At 39.1% G+C, this 25,094-nt stretch overlaps 2 protein-coding genes and 1 non-coding gene across 3 annotated transcripts; 2 read left to right on the forward strand and 1 right to left on the reverse strand.

Annotated features, from left to right (window-relative positions):
- Positions 1-151: 151 nt before the first annotated feature.
- On the forward strand, positions 152-8,197 carry zpld1a (zona pellucida-like domain containing 1a). The gene is made up of 10 exons (XM_017691290.1): positions 152-257; positions 401-621; positions 2,026-2,207; positions 3,422-3,494; positions 3,809-3,906; positions 5,089-5,169; positions 5,590-5,761; positions 6,291-6,393; positions 7,620-7,649; positions 8,022-8,197. Exons 1-10 carry the CDS (start codon positions 152-154, stop codon positions 8,195-8,197), a joined length of 1,242 nt encoding a protein of 413 aa, XP_017546779.1.
- Positions 8,198-10,267: 2,070 nt separating this feature from the next.
- Positions 10,268-10,339, reverse strand: trnaa-ugc. The gene has a single exon. It is a non-coding gene; the product is annotated as a tRNA-Ala (tRNA).
- An 8,279-nt stretch (positions 10,340-18,618) lies between these two features.
- On the forward strand, positions 18,619-25,094 carry LOC108423758 (zona pellucida-like domain-containing protein 1). Its single transcript, XM_017691292.1, has 11 exons — positions 18,619-18,659; positions 18,790-18,918; positions 19,298-19,518; positions 19,893-20,077; positions 20,723-20,795; positions 20,941-21,038; positions 21,228-21,308; positions 22,253-22,424; positions 23,587-23,707; positions 23,860-23,880; positions 24,190-25,094. Exons 1-11 carry the CDS (start codon positions 18,641-18,643, stop codon positions 24,342-24,344), a joined length of 1,275 nt encoding a protein of 424 aa, XP_017546781.1. The 5' UTR covers positions 18,619-18,640; the 3' UTR covers positions 24,345-25,094.

Below are 25,094 nucleotides of genomic sequence, written 5' to 3' on the forward strand. Positions count from 1 at the left end.
AACCAGGAAGGCATTTTATTTTATGCAAAATAGTTATAATAAAATGTCTTCCGAGAACCAAGCAGAACCTGATTTGTCGTTGCTTTTTTTAAAACCTTCATATGAGTTGAAATGAATTTGCTAATTGCAGGTTGTTTTCTCAGGTGCTGACATGGAACGTATATGTTTGATTCTTTTGCTGTTATATAAATTATCGATAGTGAAGGCACAATTCAATGGATTCAACTGTGATGCCAACTTTCATAGCCGTTTTCCTGGTGAGTACATCAAAGAGAACAATACACGTTGCATCGAATTCTCATTTATATAAAGAATATAAAGAAGCTTTATACAGTATGAGCTGACCTGGAATGAACCCCACATCAAATCAGCTGAATGTACCTTCTTTCCCCCCCTGTAGCTGAGCGGGACATCAGTGTGTACTGTGGGGTGCAAACCATCACTCTGAAGATTAATTTCTGCCCAGTGCTTTTCTCCGGCTACACCGACACTGACCTGGCTTTGAACGGCCGCCATGGCGATGCCCACTGCAGAGGGTTCATTAACAACAACACCTTCCCTACGGTGGTGCTGTTCAGCATCAGCCTGAGCACGCTGGAGGCCTGTGGCAACTCGCTAGTGGTAGGATGCTGGTCTAAGGGTGCAATAGTGCATCAGTGCGTCATGATGCATCACTGACGGTGTCGATTTAACTGCATCAGCTTTGGAATGTCTAAATAGTTATAATTGACTGTAGCAGTCAATTATGAAAGTGCGCCTTTCATTTTTTTGACTGGCCTAAAATTCTCAAGCCATTATAAATGTAAAAATCCAATATAATCAAGCCTGAGTGGTGAAACCTGGGGCTTCATGATGAATGGAATAGTTTCCTGAGGAATCGCAGTCAAAGCTAGTTGTGAGGTCAGAGATTTACACCCCAATGGCAGCTAGTTTATTACTGACCCAGAAACAGCAGTCTTGCGTGAGCTGCCCTGTAGTAGAACGCTGAGGGAAGAGGGCAGGAGTGCTGATCAGGTTTAGTCAGTGTGGGAGCAAATTTGCAATCTGAACACACGGCTGTTGTGTGATTGCCTGTCAGTGGGGCTGCGATTTAGATAAGATTGGTGGAAATGCTGCTTATGGTTTAGACAGCAGGCTGTAATGCTCTCATCAGATTTGTTTTTCGTGTTCATTTCTGGAGCACAGTTAGGACTATGTCTGAATCAGCTTTCGATCATTTGGCGAGAAGCGTAGGAATGCAGGAAAGAAACTGGATACCGGATATAAAAAAGGTTCACATACATAATCTCTGGAGTTCTCTGTGCTCATACTGAGACATCTACATGAAGCCATGATGCAGGTTAAGTCTTGTAACACCATCATGTACGAAAGGTGGAGTGTTTTTCTCTGTGATATGGACTTGCTGTATGTTCAGTGGAGTGATGAAAGACTCAGGGTTGACGTCGATTCTGAGTTAAGTGCTGTTATGGTGCGTTTGCTCTAACTTGACTGGAGGATTTTATTGAAAGCCGAAGAGTTGTTGTTGACGCTCGGCGTGTTTTTGTTTGCATCTGTTATTGTGCACCAGATCTAAACAGTTATAAATACTTTGTTCATTTAGTTTATATGTTGTGGATCAGTATGTATGTTTTGTGATACCCAACCTTGATTTGGGTATCTATGCTTTTATATGAGTTTTGCAGAGTACATGACAAAGGTAAAGACGTAAATTAAAGTAAAAAGTTAAAAAAGTATCAAAAAAGTATTTATTAATAATTCCAATTCATTTCACTGATTAAGTGATCATTTATGGTACTTGGCGAACAGTTGTCAGTGGGATTATACAGGTGAGCTTAAATCATCTCTGTCTCCAGATATAACAGAGATGACATGGGTAGAATGCTTTTTAAGATCGAGTAGTCAGAACTAACTGCTGTATTTTATCTACTGCATTGGCTTTTTTGATGTATGCACTGGTTCCAGCAAGGCCAGATTTTATTGCATGTGCAAGTGATTCTGATTCTGTTGGTGTGTTTACATTGTCAGGTGGCCACGGCTCACGGGCCCAATGCCTATGGAAACCTGTCATTGGTGCAGATTGGGAGTATATCAGGCTACATTGACACACCTGACCCTCCAACTGTCATCAGCTATCTGCCTGGCCTGCTTTATAAGTTCAGCTGCAGCTATCCACTGGAGTACCTGGTGAACAACACTCAGCTAGCATCGTAAGTGCTTCCCTTCACCAATAACCTCTGCAGTCTGCACGCCACGCCCTGCTATTGTGGCTGTTGACATCAATGCAAACTTTCATAGACTGCTGGGGACACTCATCTTTTGAAAATATCACTAAAAATTAAGCACGTTTTCTTTGTTGCTTTCCAGTAATTTATCTAAGTTAAAGACTAACTAGATTCATTCGATTCAAAGCTACAGAAGCAGAAGATGTCCACTGTTTTCCTGCAATGTGTGACCAAACTGTGCCAAGCTGATGACTGTCCCATGCTCATGCCGGTAGAGGCTTTCTATCAAACAAGCAAAAAATAATATATATAATAAATAAATAAATAAATATTATGACAACTTACTGAAGAGGCAATAATTGAACTCTCCACTGATACCAATATTTTAATTTCATTGTGTCAAAGTAATTTAAAGAAAATCAAATGTTGTGGACAATTTATCTGCAGCTGCATTGGTAAGTCATTTACTCAGTGCTCATGTACTGTATTATGATGCATTATGATCGCTTGTTGTAACAGTAGAAATGATTGGTTTGTTCTCGTTTTTAATTGTCATGACTTTTAGCAAAATCCCAATATTTTGCTCCGTTATTGTTTACAATCATTTTTCTCCGCATCAGCCATATCTAAGTTAAAGACTAACTAGATTCAAATCTACAGGAATCTGATTGATCACATGAATAAAATGTGCAGTTTTCAGTTATTGTCATGTGCAGTTTTTGCCTAGGTAGTGAAAACCAAGGTGTAGTGTATGCTCAGTATATCGTCTTACATTAAAAAACACAATATGTCTTTTCAATGCCGAATTCATAAGTAAAAACAGTGTGAGTGAGATACAAATAGGAGAGAAAAAGAAAGGATGGACACAGCATTTAAAAAAAAAAGTTTAAACATCTAGATGACGGAAAAAAATCTATTTGGCTAATAGTTTTGCATGAGTATCAATACACACAGTCCAGTTTGGCATTGCAATGCAATGAAATCCCAGCTAATTATATGAAACTATCAGCATTTGAGCATTGAATTATTATTTTGAGCGCAGTGAGCGAGTACAGAATTAGTATGCAGAGAAACCAGAGTGTCTGAAGGAAAGCATGGTCTAGACGGCACATCAAGAAAAATACTGTGATGGTTTCTCTTTCGGACCATGTGGCCATGCAGTGAGCTTATTGTGAAACAGATGGATTTGTTTCTTAAAGGTCTGCGGCAGCCATTTCAGTGAAGGACAGTAATGGTACATTTGTGAGCACGCTGAACCTGCTGCTGTACAACGTGAGTATTTCCACTAATAAAGCCATGCTGGGCCTTAACTGCTCTATGTACAAACAGAGTTCTGCAGAACGTTTGATCTGATCTGACGCTGCATAGCTGCCTTTGTAGAATGTCTGTATGATTGTTATTGAAGCTGTTCTATGAAAGGGGAGTACAAAGAGAAGAAACCAATTGAGAGTGATTACGATTGATTTGTACATTAATATACAAAGAAAGCTTGGCCAGAAAAATTCTATGGGAATTCAATCATAAATGTATGTAGCGACAACCTTGTAAACATTCAATTAACAGCAGGTTGTCCTTGTTCTCTGCAGGACTCCACATACATCCAAAATCTGGCCATCCCCATGGCTGGCCTCACTCTGAAGACCCGTGTGTTTGCTGCTGTGAAGGCCACTAACCTGGACAGAAGGTGATGTAGAATTAACCAGAATAGATGCACACCTCACCCCCACCCCCACCCCCACCCCCGGCCTCTCCCATCGTAACTTTTTCAAGTTACAAACAGAAACATTTCACCGCTGTCAGAACAAAACCTTGCATCTCCATTTTTGTTGTTTTTCAGTTTTTGACATAATTTGAAAATGCCCGGTGTTCTTTACATTGCGTGTAAATTTCATGATGATGGGACCAAAAGAAATGACCCAAAATTACTTGGAGAAACATCTGATTCCATTGACTTACATTAAAAGTAAAGTAGGTTTTTTCCTTCTCCTGTAAAGTTACCATATTGGAGATACGAGGTTCTGTTCCGACAGCAGCGATATTCTGTTTTATTATTTTGTCTTTGTAAATTGATCATGTTTTGATAGATTTACACTACCATAACAGCCTTTGATCAATTTGTATCAGACATGTTAGGTTACCCAAAGTATAAAAGAGTATGCGGTAAAAAAGCATGTGCATGTAAAAAGGTTAAAAAGGTTTTTAACACTGAATTAGGGTCACATTCTCCAGCCTGGCTTCTCTTCTTGCCCTCTCCTTTTCCATCTCTTGTCTTTTTCCTTGGATAGATTACTTCTTCTTCTGCCTCCTCCTTTGGTCCTCCAGGAAAAAGCTACTATCCTCCACTGTTTTTTTGTTTTCCAAACTTCTTCTCTTTCTTTAACCCTGTCCATTCTTTCATTCATCTCCCCTCTATACCTCTTGTTCTCACCCTCCATCCTCCCGCCTGTTTGTCTAGGACAAGTAAGGTGAGGTACACATCTCATGTACGTGCCAGCATGTGATGTAAGACGAGACGTGCACATATGTTCTTAGAACTACAATGCGTAATGTGTCAGTCTGTCTTCAGATCAATTCTCTGGCCTTATCGCCTTCCTCCTACATTCCTGAGCCATGTGAGGCCAGTCAATACATTAAAAAGGCAATAATGCAATGGGACTCAATGCTGGCCTTGTTGGAAAACGGACAGGCGCCAGCGTGTGGCATGGGAGAGCAAGGGCTCCGACTGGCCACTGTGAGAAAAGGCCATGAAGTATTAAACGTTTGGTTTCTGTATGAAAGAGACTGCATTATGATGGGGTTTTGTATGACCTCTATTCAAGCACCCATGTTTTAATGTACCTGACCCATGCCTGCTGACCCCCTACAGGTGGAATGTGCTGATGGATTACTGCTACACCACTCCCTCTGGGAATCCTAACGACCAGCTTCGATACGACCTTTTCTTTGGGTAATTCTGTGTTTTCCATGTTATCTCGTCGACAGCGGGACACTGAGACCACTTTGTGTGCGAGAGGGTGTGTGCTTGTGCATGTGGGCTTGAGTCTGAACAGGTGGGACAGTGTCTTTGTGTGTTTGTGTGTCGAAAATGCCCAAACTATGTAGGAGAATTAGTGAAAAACATGAGTAGCTTACCCTGTCAGGACCAACCAAATGGATAAAATGCTTGTTATAAAAGCATTTTTTTTAAGCTGCTATTTTTTGTTATTGATTCTAGGTTTGGGGTTTAGGTTTAGGGTTAGGAAAGACACATGGTACATATGTTTGACCCAAACGCCCTGACAAAAACAAATCGGTGTGTTCATGCACCGTGTGTGTATGTGTACTGAAGCTAAGCATCACTTGTCCCACTTCACTTCCCTTAAAGCAGATGTGATAAGGACCCTCAGACAACCGTGTTTGAGAATGGGAAGAGCCAGATGGGTCGGTTCTCCTTTGAGGTGTTCCGCTTTGTCAAGCACAAGAACCAGAAGATGTCTACCGTTTTCCTGCACTGCGTGACCAAACTGTGCCAAGCTGATGACTGTCCCATGCTCATGCCGGTAGAGGCTTTCTATCAAACTAGTAAAAAAGAAAAATAAATGAATAAATAAAATGTCATGAAAACTTGCTGAAGAGGCAATAATTGAATTCTCCACTGATACCAGTATTTCATTTCATTGTGTCACAGTAATTTAAAGAAAATCAAATGTTGTGGACAATTTATCTGCTGCGGCATTCATAATTTGTATTTAAAACGAAGGCAAGCATCAGCTTAAACCCGGACTGGCTATCACACAATTGTCTATTACAGAGGCATCTTTAAACATGACACCTTATCCACTCAACTCATGTCTCTGATTTACTTATTCATTTATTCAGTGCTCATGTACTGTATTATGATACATTATGATCATTTGCTGTAACAGTAGAAATGACTGGCTTGTCCTGTTTCTTTTTAACTGTCATGACTTTTAGCAAAATCACAATATTTTGCTCCGGAATTTTTTTCGCAATCTTTCAGCCAGCCAGGTAGCTCAGTTCTGTGAAGTGAAATGGAAGAGCAATAATGACCATCTTATCCTGAAACAGATCTGTGGGAAGCGTAAGAAAAGGGACGTGACGGAAAGCACAGACTCTCATGCAGCATCTGGGAATGCTGTTTTAACTGCAGGACCCATTATTACCAGGAGCGGTAAGAGCCCACAGCCCCCCAACTCAAATGGACCATTATATCGAGTTAGTTCAACCTGCAGTCTAAACAATTTCGCATTTAGACCTTAGATATTTACCAGGAGTGTTAGGCTCTAAGGCATTAGTTGTGATAATAACTAGCTAAAATTGTCATTAAAAGGATACTTTCGAGTGGGAATTGGCTGTCCCAAACCACAATCCCTAAATTTAAACTTTTTTCGTATTCTTTGCAAAGCTGTTTTTTTTTTAAAGATCGTAAATTTATTAGTTTAAATTTTAAAAACAAAAAATCAATTTTCAAAAGTCAAAAAATTTTTCAAAAGTCGTTGTCCCATGTTTGCATGTCTCTGCTGAAGAACAAATAGTTTTAGTCCATATTTATGTACACACACACACACACACACACACATACACACACTCACACCTTCTAAGCCGCTTATCCTTCTGGATCATGGCCTATGTATTTATATAAATAATGTATATTATTTTAGCCAAGAAGTGAGAACTGCATCCCTGGCCACATGATGAGCAGTTAGATCTCATTGTTTCGTGGTTAATATCTCAAAAGCCTAACAATCTATGTGTAACATTAAGAAGTCACTGCCGAAGGACATTTTTTGCGTAAAATACTGTGAATTTATGTGTGAACACCTGTTCAAAGTTGTGTTCGCTAGTCATGTCCTTGCTAGGATTTAGGAGTTATGCCCTAAATCGGCACTACTGAAGTGTCATGACTGGTTTGGTAGTGACAAAATGGAATGTTGAATCGTATGTTTTTAATAAAATAAACATAATTAGCGTATAGGGTCACTGCAAGCACAAGCATTTTACAAACAGCCCAAGTACACTAAAAGTTCTCTGACTTTGAACCAGTTGGGCAGAATGATCCATATAAGCCCCATCCACAGTATTTTGATTCCCATGTGCACATCAATCACATGTGAATTCCATATATGAACCCAATTTTGTCCTTCAGTTTGCCTACTTTTTTTTACATTATGCTAATGTAAATTTTTATTAATGTGCAAGTGATGCACACTTGAGAAGTCAGTGCTCTCGTTTTTAGTCTGCGTTTTACTATCATTAATTCGGCAAAATCATGCTCGGTCTGTCAAAGCATATGGTGTATATATAGGAAAGTATACAGACGGTGGTCATATTTAATAGACCTGTAAGTGTGGCTTTTCTCTTACCTCACTTAATAATCCTTTCTTTCCCCCCTTACAGAAGAAACCCCAACCAATAACTCTCAGCTAGGTAAGCTCCTTTTCTCTGCCTCTTTAATGCATAGCTTTAACCTTCTCTCTCAGTGCTCTGCTGTTCCTGATACGGGATGAGCTGAGCTTTACTCGTTCTCAGGATAAATGGGGGTTCTCTACAAGGCCACAAACTAGGCAGAACTCAGGGAGAATGTGAAGAGGCTTTAGAGTGGAATAAGAGGTTAATAGAGGGTACAAGCAGTGTGTATCTGCATGAAAGGAATAGTGAAATTGCTGAAGTGATGGGGATTCAACTGTGGGTCATTTATGCATATTTTGCATTGAATTACATTGTGTGTGTGTGTGTGTGTGTGTGTGTGTGTGTGTGTGTGTGTGTGTGTGTGTGTGTGTGTGTGTGTGTGTTTCTCAGCTCAGCTAAACAGCACTCCATTGAAGATGAACTCCGTAACAAGTGCACTGGTTTCAGGCATCATCATCCTCGCAGTAATGAGCATATGTTTCTTCATCTTCTCGCTGACGCTCCTGAAGGGGAAACGGCCTCCACCAATGCCGCTGTCAGGAGCCCACAACCCTGCTTTCAGCTAAACACACACACGCCACAAGCGTTGCATACAGCCGACAGGTGCATTATATAGGATTTTTACATTTACTGTAAAAAAAAAAATACTGACTGCAAATCAATTAATAATGTTAAAGAAGCATTCCTATGAAACGAGAGCCTAAAACTGAGATGAATAGGTTTTGCCAGGCTTTGGCTGTAAAATTGTGGCTTGCCAAGCTATTGTTATGAACTCACTGTTGTCTAAAATCACCACAGATGCAATAGCTAATAGTAGATAGTAAGAGAGGTTGGCTGGAGCTACAGTATCTCAAAATTCATGAGCGAAAAGGCGACTCTTATCACCAACAACATCAGACTATGGAAGCAAAAGGTAATCGCTACACGCTGCACTTTGAACAGTCCCAGAGCCACATCTGCATTCAGCTTGAAAACACTACAGGCCTCAACTGAATCCCAACACTCAGCCAGCAACACTATTAGGATCCATATTGTTCTAGATAACTAAAACCCATTTTAAGTTGATTATGTAGATAGCTGTAGTGTATAACACATTTTGAAATAGAGACTAGCTTTTAATGATGCTTTTATTTAATGTGGGATTTGCATTAACCACAGTACACAGACCACGGCTCTGTTTTACATGTGTATTTAATTGTTCTTGCGGACCCAAATCTGTGAGGGTGAATCCTAACTTAAAAACAATACCTCAGTCTCTCACCTTCCTATTGCAGGGTGTAGGATTTCTTACATTTACGTGCATATACACAGGTTTCTTGGAACGCATGATATTGTGTCACAAAACAAATGAAGTGGGAGAGGCCAGAGAGAGACTGGGGATTTTTTTTCATTAAGTCAGAAGGAGCCTCTCAGCCTATGTGATGTGGTTGTCGTGAATGAGAATGCTACAATATTGTTAGTTATACTGAACTGTACTTTGCTTTATTTATTAGCACTCATGTTGTTTTTTTTTTTAACATTATTATTTTCATAATTACCTTTGTTGCAGTTCTGATTGATAGTACCTAGCCTTTTACATCTGAATTATCCCTCAATATTATTATGGGAAACATGTTTCTCCTTTCACGGTTGCAAAATGTCTTTGTTTATATATCTCTCTGCATTCTTATCAACTGTCCAGCACGAATATCTGGATTGTATAATTTTACAATAAATTAAAAATGTTGGTTTGAAGTGTTTTTTTTTTTTTTAGAAAAATATATTTTAGGCGAAGCCTGACGAAAATCTTTGGGGAAAAAAAGTGTACATGCAAATGATTAACTATTACCATATTCATTTATATACAGCACGGACATCTAAAGCAGCTCATGCATGAATAATGGCTGTTCTAATACCTGTTCAGAATTACCGAGAGAACTAAACGACTACACTTCACTTTCATGACAAACAAATCCACAGCAACTTGTACAGCCCTTTAAAGATTTTCCCTGTACAAAGCAGTACCTTCAAAATCTGCATTCAAGGACAAAGACGAGCATCACAAATGACTGAAATCAGTAGAAGCTAAAGAACGCCACAGTTCATATTCTGGACGAGCCCCCAGCTTATGTCCCCAATGATATCAACTACAGTCTAGACAGGGAACGTGGGGATAGTAACATAGATCTGGATATGAAATAAAGATGAGCTGGCAGGGGGAAGACAGTGAGGCAAACTCAAGCTCTTGAATGTATGCCTAGCTGCTTTGTTTACAGAAAGACTCCCCAGACACAAACACATTAATACAAAACACAAAGAGAACTTGGATGGTGGGAAAGTAAAGAAAATAACAAGCAGAAAATAAGATTAAGAAAGAGACCCTTATTAGTCCCACACCTCCGCATTTAACCCATCTGTGAAGTGAAACACCACATACACTCTAGTGAGCACACACACACACACACTAGGGGGTAGTGAGCACACTTGCCCAGAGCGGTGGGCAGCCCAATCCGCAGCACCCGGGGAGCAGTTGGGGGTTAGGTGTCTTGCTCAAGGACACCTCAGTCATGTGCTGTCGGCTCTGGGGATCGAACCGGCGACCTTCCGGTCACAAGGCTGGATCCCTAACCTCCAGCCCACGACTGCCCCCAAGAGTATGGAGATGCAGGGGATTGAACCCTGGACCTCATACATGCAAAGCATGTGATCTACCACTGAGCTACATCCCCTCACCATACAGGGTGATTCAAAAAGATTCATTCAATTTCAAAGCTCCAGATTTTAACAACAGTGAGATGCCTAGGAACCAATCACATACCAAGTGAAAGAGGGGGTCATAGAGTGTCTATAGACTGTCACGATGGCTCCCTTCAGTCTGAGCAGAGATGGAGACCCCTGTGCAGAAAGCGTTTTGCTTTCTCCACTTCAGTAAGAGTGAACCTGTCATAAATGTGCAACATGATTCTCGTCGGCAGTGAAGCTCCAACAGCTCAAAGCAGATGACACTGGGTGATCTCTGAAATCGCACGGAAAGAGCCGTGAGTGCATTGACGCCCAACGTGCTCAATCGAGTTGGGTAACTATGGCGTTGCCCGTACAGCCGGAGGAGGTTCATATTGAGCACTTGTAAAATTACATAATAAAATGTATGGTCACTTAAACCATTCACAATGTACTGCACTGTTCTTTAATTATTTACACACACCTTCTAAGCCGCTTCTCCTTCTGGGTCGTGGAGGGTGCTGGAGCCTAACCCAGCTGTCAGTGGGCAAAAGGCAGGATACACCCTGGACAGTTCATTGCAGGGCAGACGGACAGACACATTCACACCAAGGGGCAATTTAGCATGTCCAAACGGCCTGACTACATGTCTTTGGACTATAGGAGTAAATTGGAGAACCCAGAGGAAACTCATGCAGAGAGGACCCTTGTCGCCCAAATAAATCATTTTGAAATCAGATCAATCTTTTTGAATCACCCTGTACCTTATACTACTATTTACAACTCTGTCCAAACTAAAAATAAAACTATTATAGTAGGCTGTCCAGACAAAAGCCAAAAAATACAGGGGGGTGTCTATCCTTTCTAACCAAGCCAAGGAATCATATTAGTAACATTCACGTTATAACTACCACACAGAGGGTCTATGTCTATGTCTTCACTGCTGCTATCAGTCTCCAGGGTGATGCGATAATAAGCATTACATTACATTTATGGCATTTGGCAGATGCTCTTATCCAGAGTGACTTACAGCTTGATCATTTTTACACAGGTAGGCAAAGGTTGTGTTAGGAGTTTTGTCCAAGGACTCTTATCGGTATAGTGTAGGGTACTTACCCAGTCTTCAGCACAGAAGGCAGAGGTGTTACGCACTACACTATACCAATGACCAGCACTTCTTCAAGTGATGCTGAAGACGGGACCAGATGAAATCCAGAAAGACTGGCGGTGTCTACAGCCTCTAAACCAGCCAAGTAACCAAATAAGTAACAGGGAAACATTCATCTAAGATAAGGTGGAAACTCACACAATAACCACCCCACAGAGGCTCGGAAAAAAAAGCCATTTACTGCTCTTTCTTCGCTGCTACTATCCATCTCCTGGGTGATGCTATAGTAAGCACTTCTTCATGTGAGGTTGATGACTTGGCCTTAGCTCAGATATTGTGAATGATTACCTCCCTTCCTTACCTCACTTATCCTGGGGAAGGATTACATTACATCGCAAAGCTCCAGATTCATTCATTTTCGTCTGTATCACCTAGCTAAATCTTTCAAACGGTGAGCTAGTGTACTGAAAGATAGCCGTCTTTGATAAAATGATGTTATCTCATTTCAGAAAGAATGAAAAAAATATCCTTGCACAGCAATGCCATCCACCTCCGGGCTCGAGTGAAATATCACGCCCATTTCTTTATTGTACTGGAAACCGTTGGGGTCACACTAATACATCACAGCAACAAATACAGATCCATATTTATATCAGATCTACCTTTAGGCTGCTGCAGAAAGTGCCGAAAGCCAAATAAATGTGCTGTTTTTGTCTGTGGGACTGAACTGTCTCCCGCTTCTCAACAGCTCTGTTTGAGGTTGAGGGCGAGAGGCTGTAATTAGGATTACAGTGTTAGTGTATTAGCACTGTGATCCGATCATTTTGCCTGTGGTAGAAGCCGTCACACCTCTGTGTGGCATCAGATCTTAAGCTTGGGGTGGTAAGTGGCGTGTTGTGACTGACAGAGAGGAATAAAAGCTCTTTCACTGTTTTCAGCGAACACGTGGCGGCTGTCAGACTTAGCCAGAGGTCATAACTAAGCTTTATTCACCTGAGCCAGATTTTACCTGTTGTAGAAGCTTTTAGCTCTGAGAAACAGCAGAGTATAGACAAGGGGATTAGTGTCATTATTAAACCAAATCTCATTCATCAAAAGTAGGAAAAAATTACAGGGGTAAAGCCATTTTGTCATTGTAAGATACTGGCTTGACTACTTTCTCACTTAGCCTTTGAATAAATGGGTTCCCAATGGCTTTATTCCAGTCATAGTTGTGTTCTGCTCTTCTTTTTCAACGAAGCCTCACCCACCCATTGTCATCATTATAGTGGACTACTCCATGGTGTTACATGGTAACTCTGCTGCGTAAAGACAGGCTGGTTTGAGCAAGTTAATTAAGAGACATTATGGAAAGGAGGTTCTTCTAGGTGTTCAGGGGAAAATCAAAGTCATCCAAGATACGGAGGAAAGCTAAAACTTTGTCACTGTACTGCCAAAGCTAGGTTTGTGCTACACAAGCTGAGCAGACCACACATAACATATTTTGGTAACACTTTATTTGAAGGGTACCTGCATAAGGACTTTATATCACATGAATAAATATTGAATTATGAACTAAAATTATGAAATAAAGCAATAGTTGCGTATTAATGAACAGTTTATGCCATTAATCATAAGATGACCTGGGGGTTTTATGAAGTAAATGTAGTAAGCCTGGCATTTTAAGGTGTAGCAGACATTTATTCCTTTTGTAACACATTAAAAACTGCACTCTTGTACTCATAAATATATACAACTGATATAGTATTTTTATCTAGGCCTCCGCATAGCTTTGTATAAGCGCCATCATATGAGAAGGGCTATTTTAATTTACTTTTAATACAAACCTTGTATCTCCAAAATGGTATCTTTACAGGAGAAGGAAAAACATACCTACCTTTTAATGTGAGTCAATGGAACCAGACGTTTTTCTAAGTCATTTTGGGCTGTTTCCCTTGGTCCATTCATCGTGAAATTTACACACAATGTAAAGAACAGCAGGAATTTTCAAACGATGTAAAAAAACTGAAAAATGACAAATGGAGATACAGGGTTTTGTCTTAATTAATTAATTAATTAAGAGACCCTTATTAGTCCCACAACGGGGAAATTTCACCTCCGCATTTAACCCATCCGTGAAGTGAAATACCACATACACTCTAGTGAGCACACACACACACACACTAGGGGGCAGTGAGAATAGTTGCCCGGAGCGGTGGGCAGCCCAATCCACAGCGCCCGGGGAGCCGTTGGGGGTTAGGTGTCTTGCTCTAGCACACCTCAGTCATGTGCTGTCGGCTCTGGGGATCGAACTGGTTCCCTAACCTCCAGCCCATGACTGCTGTCTTGACAGCAGCGATAAGCTTGTTTGGCAGTGCCCTGAACCACAGTCCCCAGCCATGCACCCCCTGCAATGTAATTTGCTCCAACTCTCTTAACCCGACAGCGGTCTATGGGACAGCAGTTACACCTCAGTTCTACACAGTTCTACCAATTCCACACCAGTCATATCGCCAAAATGTATTTCAGCTGCAGTTCAACCAATAAAAACACTTCCAGCAAAGAAAGGATGCCAGGTGTCCAGTTCAAGATCGTGGGAACATTTCAATTTTGATCATTTCAACTGTCCGTGTAATATTTCAAGGCCTCCCACAAGTGTTTGTATTTCACTATTAAAATTTTTACATATTTTGAATAAATAATGGTCAGTTCGGGTTACAGCACAACATTAAAATGGACAGAAAAACATTTTTTCATTAGCCCACAGGTTTGAAGAGATTTTTTAATATGGCCCTTTTACTGGTTGAATTGGACACCCCTGGTCTAGAGGACCTGGAAATGCGAAATGGGGGAGATTATCTGTTTAAACAGTTCTTTAGTCTTGACAGAAAACTAAGTCAAGAGCAAACAGCTGATTAGAAGAATAATACAATGTAGTGCTTATCTCTTGCTTTGCCTGCTGGACTGTACATACAATAAAAAAATAACAGAAAAACTCGTCTTTAGAAAACCCGAAAGCATTTTATATTTGTCTGTTTATGTAGACTATGTTTGTATGTACATTCATATAAATACATACATATTGTACGTATCTATGCTATGTATGCTGCTCAGATGGGTGGCTGTGCGTAGGAGTATTTTTACAGTGTGGCTGATTGAATATTCTGATACACATCTTATGTATGCCCCCTGGTTGATAGGGTGTGGTAATTTCCCCAATATTGACTCAGCCTTGTGCCCCAGAAGGCCTTAATACAGCCCTGACCATAAGTACATAATAAAATAACCAACCTTTTGAGTTTACGAAAGTCCATATACCAGCTCTTTTCTTTACTATACACATATATGTGCTGAAATATTCACAACGAAGCCTAAATATTTGGTGTTGCTAGAGGAGACACAGTTATTGTCTTGTATTGTGTTAGCTGTTTAGTATGTCAGACAACACCCTGTAGTCTCAGGTGAATTAAGGTTCCTGCCTGTGGGCTTCCCTCGTATGTGAATACGCAAAAAACTCAATCCTCTGACATCAGACTCAATGCACGACATCTCTAACAAAGACTAGGAATGCCCTGGAGCGTTCAGACAACACAGATAAACCACACAGATATACTGTCGTTGATAAAGATGTGGTGTAACTTCTCATTTCCATGACAACAATGAGATTTTATTTTTACTATTATTTCAACTAATAAACATCCCAGCCATTAAGAAAAGAAGCATCATCCTTAGGAAAACACCTGCTACTGAAAAATAGTTAATAGTATACAACAAGATATATTCTTGTATAAATCATTGTGAAATTACGAATAAATACAACGGTTAAATTATTTAACCATCTTATGATGTTGGGGTAAAATAATGTGATTTATTATTATTTTTAATATTGTTTGCTGGCTTTTCTTTGTTTTAGCATCCTCAGTCATGAGCTATGTGACAAGATGCTTAGAAATGACTTCAGATTCAATAAGTTGCAGCAAATTTTCTAGGCTGCTTAAGAAATGAGGGAGCTGACAAATTCATTTATTTCATTTAGCTTCAGTTACAACATCATGAAACAGCATGCATTTTTATGCTCTTTCATCACTGTATAAATCACGAGAGCCATTTGAAGGGAGTAACAGTTTAAAAGCATTTCTCTCAGCAGGGATTATCACATTTCTATAATTATAGATATTTTATGATGACTGTAATGAAAACTACATTTAAATGAAATCATGGTACTAAAACTCGGCTTTCGTTAGCCGTCCCTATGAACCTAAAATGCCTCTGCTCAGTTTAAGCCCTGGTGACAGTTAGTGTAAAGCAATAATCTTTAGCTCTTACACTGTTAACATATAATGTTTTATACAAAACATACAATTTATAATTCCCCTGTAAGAACATTCCAGTTCCTAGAATATGACACTATGGGAGGGCTGCCCAAAGGTGGCCCATAGACCACAATTGCCTACATTTATGTTTGACATGGCCCACCAGAAGGTTGTCCACATGGTGAGCAGTTTGAGCACATTGTTTTGAAGTAAATGTGTCCCAAAGTGTGAAAATCAGTGTGTAACATTAAGAATAGTCACTGTCAGTACATAGACTATAGAATATATATATATATATATATATATATATAGACATATAGACTATGGAATATATATATATAGACATATAGACTATAGAATATATATATATATATATTAAACTTTTCTACAATTAGTGTTTATTTTTACGATTAGTGTTTAGTGTTTTTGTCTATTTACATTCACATTTTTCCTGTTTAATGTTTTTCTTAATGTTATCGCTACACCATGGGGCCTGAGAGTAGCGCAATTTCAATACACTGTATGTCCTGTACATATTGTAGTATTGACAATAAAAGCTGACTTGACTTGATATATTTTCTGGAATTTAAGTAAACTGTTTATTGCATTTTAATGAAAGATATTCTGATTTTATGTGTGTACAACTGGTCAAAGTAAAAGAACACCTGTTGAATCTACATGTCTCGAGGTCATTACAGTCAGAGCGAATTCTCCAGTAATACAGTGCATTCAAGCGTAAAAAAAGGGGTTAAATAGGAAATTCTGAGATGAAGGAGGACTATTTATTTCCTGTCTCCAATGTGGGAATAACAGAGGGATCTCAGCACTGATGTCATGAAAATGTTTTGAAGTAAATGTCTCCCAAAGTGTGAAATTCAATGTGTAATATGAGGAATTGTCTCTGTCAGTACAGATATTTTCTGCAAGTAAGTAAACTGTTTTTGCATTTTAATGAAAGACATTATGATTTTATGTGTGTACAAGTGTTCGAAGCTGTGTTTTCTAGTCATGTAATGGCTAGTGTTTTTGAGTTATGCTCAGAATTTGCCTAAATTGTCACTAAATTGTCACCAAACCAGTCAAAAGTTTTAATAAAATAACTGTAATTAAAGCATAGGGTCATTCAAAGCAAAATAATGTAAGTCAAGTCAGTTCAGTTAAAAGTCTGTAATCTATTTTCATCTCTGACTATATGAACCAGTTCAGTAGAATGATCCATATACATTTGAATGAAGTAAATTCAGTACATTTATTTATTTTTTCAGTAGTTCACAACTGCAGCCCTAAAAATGCAGAAATTTAACAAGCACTTTTAAAGATACAATCTACTACTTAATTCATTTGTCTCTTCTAGTAGTTCTTGTCTGGTATCATTGCTTATCAGCATAAAAGCACCTGCATAGTTACCCAAACTGCTGTAGGAGAGGAAGGGTATTTGACCAGCTCACAGTTTCTTGAGTATTCACTAAAGCATGTGACAGGCCATATGTACCATGGTTTAGTTAAATTGCTGTTTCTTAGATCCTAAAGTGGAAAATTGTGTTTACTTTAAGTTTAATAGGTAGAACTAGTCTGTCTGTAAGTGGCATTCAATTAAATTTCCATTAAATATGATTGAACTTCTCAATTTCAGTGTAAAGGAGTTTATTACGTCTGTCTCTAACTCTAACCTTAATCTCAGGGCAAAATCCACTCCTACTCCTAAACCTAACCTCAGGCATAATGTTAATAATCGTTAAAATGAACTGAATATCACCAGAAAGTATATCGCTGTTGTTGGATCAAAATCTCGTATCTCCAAAGTGGTAACTTTACAGGAGAAGCAAAAAACCTACTTTACTTTTAATGTAAGTCAATGGAACCAGAATTTGTTCCAAGTCATTTTGGGTAATTTCTGTTGGTCCATTCATCATGAAATTTCTGCACAATCTAAAGGACCATGGATACCTTCAAATTAAGTCCAAAACTTAAAAATGACAAAAATGGAGATAACAAGGTTTTGTTCCAACAGCAGCGATATGTATTTTATCTGTATCTGTACTTAAGTGTCTGTAGAGCATCTCTAGGGGACTATCTAAATAAAGTGTGACCATTTAATTTACCATAGTGCACTAATTGCAGAACATATGCCAGGATAAAGCATTCCTTCACTACCTTTTTCATGTGCTTTGATAACTAAGACTAGGCTGAAAAGAAAGACATCCAATAACGGCCGTATACATTTTCCACGTAAAGGCAGGCAAAACCTGACTTTGTAGAACATTAAGAAAATATTACATTAAAATTAGAGGCTGTATTAGTTAGCTGAGATTTTTTTTTACCTTTAACAACCTAATGTGTAGGCTGCTTTTAGTCTCTATCTCTTTGTAGAAGGCTTCCACAATTTCATGAGAGCACACGTGATGCTGATATTGAGTTGAAGATGACTGCAATAAAAGCAGCAGTAGGCTTCTGACCTTCTCATGGCTCTTTGTTATTCTGATTAATCCTTTGTGTGTGTTCCAAGGTTCTTCTTTAGGTCAGCGTAAAGACTCTTAACATATTGTTTGATGTCAAACTATCCCAAAAAGGTCATTTGAAGCATTGTCTTCAGACCCTGAGGGTTCAACACATGCTTCATGAAGTTTCACATTGTTAGGTGAAGGGGTTCTGTATTTAGAGATGTACACAAAGGAAACAGGCCATTCAGAGTGGTGTATCTGAAGGATTTTGGGTGTGTCATTTCACCGTGTCCTCTGGGCAGGACCATAGCAAAAAAAAGGTCTATTCTCACATGCTGCACACTAGGGACATGCTAAGTTGCAGTGACCTTATTTTTGGCCAATCCCGCCAAGGAACATGGATATAAAAGAGCTCCATCAGACCCCATGAACAGCGAAAGGCTGAGGATAACCAAGCAAAAAGCAAGGATGAAGTATCTGATGCAAGGTGCGTACTTCTACTCTTGGAGCCTGTCTTCTTGGAGCCGTGGGGTCTTCTCTTCAAGATTTTCCTAAACTCCTGGACATTGCACTGATGACTGACTTGGCTGTTGGTGATGTCTTTCTTTTATGCACAGGTTCAAGCTCAACCAAGAGTCGGAAAATGCTCCTCCAGCTTCTCCTAGTCTCCATCACTGTGAATGCCGTTAGCAGCCAATTAATAGCGACCACATCAGCTAACTGTACTTCATACTTGAGAAAACCAGGTGCGTTCTTGTGCTGTTTATTGATGAGATGCACAAAAATGAACTCTTTTTATCACAAATCCATGAGAAATTGGTTCATTTGGATTGCATGTATAAATGTAATTAAGTCTGTGCTGAAAAAGGTCTAAATTACTGTCGAAGCTTTCGTGTAAAAACAGAAAATTGGCTTTGTAGAGCTGTCAAGCTATGACAATATCAGGAAAAGACACATTTTAGTCTCTTTGAATAACAGCTACATAAATATATCATAAGGAAATAATAATGCTTTCAAAAAAAAATCCCATTCTGGGAATATTGTCTGCCTCAGGGATTTATCCCATTCCAAAAACTTTGACAATACGGAGCACTACAGTTTATAACAACACTTTTCCCTCCTTAGACTACTCTGACATCGCCGTGGACTGTGGCACAAATTACATTAGTCTTGCCATACAGCTCTGTCCAGCTGTCTACTCTGGCTTCAATGAATCCCAGCTTTTCCTCAACAACATTATGAATGACCCTAGCTGCAAAGGCACCATGGACACCACCGTCGCTCCTCCTGTTCTCCGCTTCACTTTTCCCATTAATGCGACCAACGGTTGTGGAAGCACCCTCACGGTAAGATAAGGCTCTCTGATACAGGCGTAAAGCACCATGTCTAGTCAGACTGATGCTGTAAGGAGAATAATCTTTAATATCAAATGGCTTTGCCTGTGGATTTCTTAATGATTTGTTGAATTACTTTGGCTTAAATCTCAAGTCTCATCTGTGCACCTCAAAGTAAAGTAGAAGATAATAGACATTAATCTTTTTATTATAAGAGAGATAATCTGTCATAGAGTTGAGGGTCTGCTCAAAATAAGCATTTAAATATTGTAGGCTACACATTTCAATGCATATTAGCATGAAATAGGATCTGAAATTGTAAACAGGCTACAGGTTGCATCCTACATACGTTCTAACATATGTGGTATGTCTGCTCTGATTCACAGACCACTGGTGCTCAAGGCACTGGAATATTCGCAGACTTCTCCAATGTACAAACTGTAAACATCAGTGGCGTGGTGAGATCTTATGACCCCTCATCCGGCGTTGTGACCTACAACACAGACCTAAAGTACTTTTACTCATGTTCCTATCCCCTGGAGTACCTGATCAACAACACACAGCTTGATGTGTAAGTATTTGTCATGGCTAATAGACAAATAGCTCTGCTTTGTTTTTTCAGCACTGCGAGCAACCTGGATAATTCTCTTTGCACTTATGATGCTTCTGCTTTGTAACACATTATAAATACACATATTATAGCTTTATATAAACTTTTATTGAGTGATTTTGGTTACTAATGTTTTTCAAGTAACGTGCATCCACTAGTTTTAAAAATTTGGTATACAACTGGGTAAACATTAATGATGCGTACAAGATTTCCATACATTTTGCAACATGTTGTCTTTTAGATAACTTTTATCCATAATTGTGTTGGTACAACATACTTTTTTCATTTGGAAATGAGCAATACATTACTTCCTAAGTGTAGCGAAGCCCTGGGTTCAGCATAGATTGGACGTTCGAGAATTTCTAGAAAGAAAAAAAGTTCTAGAAAGATGCCCTGCCCACCTCTTCCTCCTCTACTATTCTACTATTAGTACATTACGTCTCCCATTCAAGACTTCACAGGGCATAAAATACTTTGGTGAAATGTTAACCTGCAGTTAGGATTACATGAAGTGCCATAGTAGCCTCTAATCGCCACATCTACTTTGGACATAATGCTCAACACCCAGTCTCACATTACTGATCAATGCCAAACCTCCTCCCACAGGTCTTCTTCTGCCATTGCAGTGAAGGACAGAAACGGCAGCTTCATCAGCACATTGAGCCTCAGGCTGTTCAGCGTAAGGCATTTCCAGCTTTGCGTTTTTAGTAAATTTGTTTGGAATACTTCTGTGTAATAATAGAGCACAATGCCGTGGACTGACTCGCCTCTTTCTCTGAGATCTCTAGATTTCTAAATACTGCCTATTCCCCTTTTTAATTTAGGATGCAACCTATGCCACACCATTGGTAGTTCCTTCGCAGGGCATCGAGCTCAAGTCTAATGTGTTTGTTATGGTCCAGGCCACCAACCTCACCACTCAGTAAGGAAATGCAATTTTCTTGTAATGTTGCTTTGAAACTTAAAAACTGAATCATTAGTGTCAAAGATATTGTTTAAACCCTTGATTTAATTTTGGACTCAACTGCACTGTCAGTAGAATTTCAAAGTAGCCTAGAACTTTATATAAAATATTTTAGATTTTACCAAACACGTTTCTGTTTTACCACAGGTACATGGTGCTGCTGGACAGATGCTATGCTTCTGTGTCCCCTTTCCCAACCACCTCAACCTTTTATAACTTCTTTGTGGGGTGAGTTCTGCCAGATCATTCGTTTACATTTGCTCAGCCACTATATTAGGGCTTTCTTGATGGGCTTCTATATTAGGGCTTTCTTGATGGGCTTCTATATTAGGGCTTTCTTGATCTACATGATGTTTACTTCATTACTATCAGTAAAGATGACGAGCTTTGTGGTTGGTACTGCCCAACACATTACAGCATATCATGTCTGATTCCACAGAAGTCAGGAGTTTTTTAAACTGTGCGCTATTCATATTATTCATTTAATATTATGTACTTCTATTTTCCTACATATAACAACTTTAACTTCACTATTATTATTATTAACCTACTATATGTGTGCTAGTACAATGAAAAACTATTTACAATATTCTTCTCATTATTAAGTGTTAATACCCTCTGCTGCTGTGAAATCCATGATTGTGGCCCTAACACATCTATATATCATCGCTATCCAATGGAAAAACATGTATCTCGTTTTTTTTTTTTTTTTTTTTTACAATTTTACTTTTCTGCATCATTTGGGATCAGCAGCTATCCTTTACATTGTGTGAAAATTTCATGATGATGGGACCAATAGAAATGCTCCAAAATTGCTTGAAATAAAACCTCTTTCCATTGACTTACATTGAATGTATAGAGAGTTTTTGCCCTCTCCTGTAAAGTTACTATTTTGGAGATAATTGTTTTTCTTTGGACAGCAGCAATAAGCTTTTTATTTGCCACTAATGATGTTGATAGAAACAGTTTTTGGTGTAAACTGTGGCTAACAATTACAGATAGACCGCTTAGAAATAACCAGATATTGCATTTATTATTTCTACACTACATTGTATAAATGACAAAAACTCATTTGCATCGTGTGGTCTTGAGTCATAAGTAATATCTGAGTCTTTGAGGGCATTGGGAATCACGGCCACTCTCCTACAGTAATAAACTCCGATGTTCACCAGGTGCAACAAGGATCAAGTGACCAACATCACTGAGAATGGTCAGAGTCAGAGGGCTCGCTTCTCCTTCCCTGCTTTCCGATTCATGGAGCAACAGAACCAGACAATCTCTAGATACTACCTGCACTGCATCACCAGACTGTGTGAGACCACTACCTGCAACAATATTATTAGGGTGAGAACATCTTACACAAGCTACGGATACAAACATACACATGAATACATCCACACATTAATAAACTCTTAACAGATTACCAGTAAAACATCAACAACATGTCAGTGAAGTAGCAGTAGTGAAGCATCTGATTATATTGACATACAATAACCTCAAACCAAAACCTAATCCTCACCCCGGCCCTAATCCTAACACTAACGTTAACCTCAACCTAAAACCTAATCCTCACCCCGGCCCTAATCCTAACACTAACCTTAACCTCAACCCAAAACCTAATCCTCACCCCGGCCCTAATCCTAACACTAACCTTAACCTCAACCCAAAACCTAATCCTCACCCTGGCCCTAATCCTAACACTAACCTTAACCTCAACCCAAAACCTAATCCTCACCCCGGCCCTAATCCTAACACTAACCTTAACCTCAACCCAAAGCCTAATCCTCACCCCGGCCCTAATCCTAACACTAACCTTAACCTCAACCCAAAGCCTAATCCTCACCCCGGCCCTAATCCTAACACTAACCTTAACCTCAACCCAAAGGCTAATCCTCACCCTGGCCCTAATCCTAACACTAACCTTAAACCTCAACCCAAAACCTAATCCTCACCCCGGCCCTAATCCTAACACTAACCTTAACCTCATCCCAAAGCCTAATCCTCACCCTGGCCCTAATCCTAACCCTCATATGTTTTTGACATGTTACTGAGAGTCAACTGAGTGTCACCAAAAATACTCGTCCACGAAGAGCTTTGTGACCTTCCTCATTTAATCCCTAGTTAATACTATAAATTCTATTATCAAAACACCTGATTAAATGCAAATATTACATACATTGTCACTGCTGAAAGAAAACATTTTTGTTGTATGATCTACAAAATGGTAACTACAGGTGAAAAATTATTAATTGACATAAATTAAAAAAAATGTTTTTAAAGATTGGCTTTCAAAATTTGTATTAGCAACTGTGTCCATTAAACCTTCACGTACCAGAAAAGCACCATTTTCAAACGTTGAAAATATTAATAAATAAGTAAATAAACATATAAATAAGGGGCGAAAATGTGGACCTACAAGGTTTTCTTCTGATGCGTACAGGCGCTCTAACACATGTTCATCCCCACACACACTCATTCTGTTTCCTTCTCTGGTCTTGTCCACCAGTCATGCTCCGCAGGCAGAAGGAGAAGAGACGTGGAACCTACCTCTTCTTCTCTTCTTGTAGACGGACTCACAGATCCCACCACTCTCACGTCACCCCTCATCATTACCCGAGCTGACACCGGTATGTACTTTACATAAAAATAATAATAATAATAAAGCATATACAAATACAGAGCAATAGCTATTAAATCAACACCCATTGGTTATTTTACAAATGTTTCACAAACTTGGTCAAAAGGCTTCTGGAGCTAACTCTGCTTTCTTTCGTTTCAGCTTCATCATCAAAAGAGCAAGGTGAGCTACATATTTCTGATACACAGAGGCATCTTCACAGAGCTCTTCAGGATATTTAAGGCATAATGTAAATAACCATCTGAGGCAGGCCTAGACAGCTCTGTGTAGCTGAGTATAGCTGCTTTTAATTATTCCTTTGTAATAAAAACAAACGGTCCATTGACATTATAATGGACTTAGTAATTAGTTATAAATCTTAAGGCTTATTATTCAGGAGTTATGATTATTTTTTCAGTAAATACAAAAAAAAATAAAAACAAGCTTAAAGGATTAATAGGTAACTTCTCCTAAAACACGTGTCTCTCTCAGCTTTGTCTGGCAGCAGTACTCGTTCGGACTCATCTGTTGGGCTGGCGGTGACCGTGGGCATCCTGGCGTTCGTCTGCGTTGGGATTATTGGGGCAGCTGTTATTTTCTACAAGAAGTTCCTAGCCTCTGGCACCTCCAAAATGTTCCACGGCTAAAGCTACGACGGACTGCAGTGGGCATGCTCCATCTCAGACAGAGGGCAGCTTGTGGAGCAGGGTCACTGTAGCTACTGTCATTAAGACTGCAACACCATAATCTTTGGTTCCTGTAATACTGCTTCTTGAATTTATGTCAGTTATAGAAAATAAGAATGTACAGATCAGTAAAGTTTAGTGGAAGAAGAAGGAAACTCATTCCAAACTTTTACTTCTGGATGTTTGACACAGCAACAAAAACAGCTTGAACTCTTAAGCCAGGGCTTTGAGAGATTTGACTTAAGGGAAAAGGTATAAGAAATATATGGCACCTTAGTTTGTGGGTAGAGGAATAGGAATATTCTTGATTAGAAGTCTATTAAAATTTAAAGTAATTTATTTCATTTTGGAAATTGCATGATTATGCACTACGCTGCATGTAAACAATGCAGTCTATTTCCCTAAGAACAGTAGTTCTTGGCTTTTATTAAAATGTCCACATATTGTGTTTCTTATAGAGACTTGAAACCATTTAAATCAATATCAGAGAACTTCTCTTCATGGTTAATTAACCAATACAAATGCAAATCAAAGCTCTTTGAAGGGATTATTTCAAGAAAGAATAGCAATACTTCTGTTTTAAAGTTTCAAATGTTCTTGCACTTTCTTTATTACGGTTCTGATCACACATTGATGTCTAAGTTGCAGATACATATTTGTGATTCATTCATTAATGCATGCTACATAATGAATAAACATCTAAGACAATTA

This window comes from Pygocentrus nattereri, chromosome 18 (genome assembly GCF_015220715.1).
Source record: "Pygocentrus nattereri isolate fPygNat1 chromosome 18, fPygNat1.pri, whole genome shotgun sequence".
Taxonomy (NCBI): Eukaryota; Metazoa; Chordata; class Actinopteri; order Characiformes; family Serrasalmidae; genus Pygocentrus; species Pygocentrus nattereri.

What these genes read in the sequence shown, in the direction of transcription:
- zpld1a (XM_017691290.1), top strand. Translation starts at nt 152, where the DNA reads ATGGAACGTATATGTTTGATTCTTTTGCTGTTATATAAATTATCGATA. An exon ending in CCTGTGGCAACTCGCTAGTG is followed by an intron (nt 622 to 2,025) that starts GTAGGATGCTGG and finishes TTACATTGTCAG; the next exon opens with GTGGCCACGGCTCACGGGCC. An exon ending in TGAACCTGCTGCTGTACAAC is followed by an intron (nt 3,495 to 3,808) that starts GTGAGTATTTCC and finishes TGTTCTCTGCAG; the next exon opens with GACTCCACATACATCCAAAA.
- LOC108423758 (XM_017691292.1), top strand. An exon ending in TTCATACTTGAGAAAACCAG is followed by an intron (nt 18,919 to 19,297) that starts GTGCGTTCTTGT and finishes TTCCCTCCTTAG; the next exon opens with ACTACTCTGACATCGCCGTG. An exon ending in GCCACCAACCTCACCACTCA is followed by an intron (nt 21,039 to 21,227) that starts GTAAGGAAATGC and finishes GTTTTACCACAG; the next exon opens with GTACATGGTGCTGCTGGACA.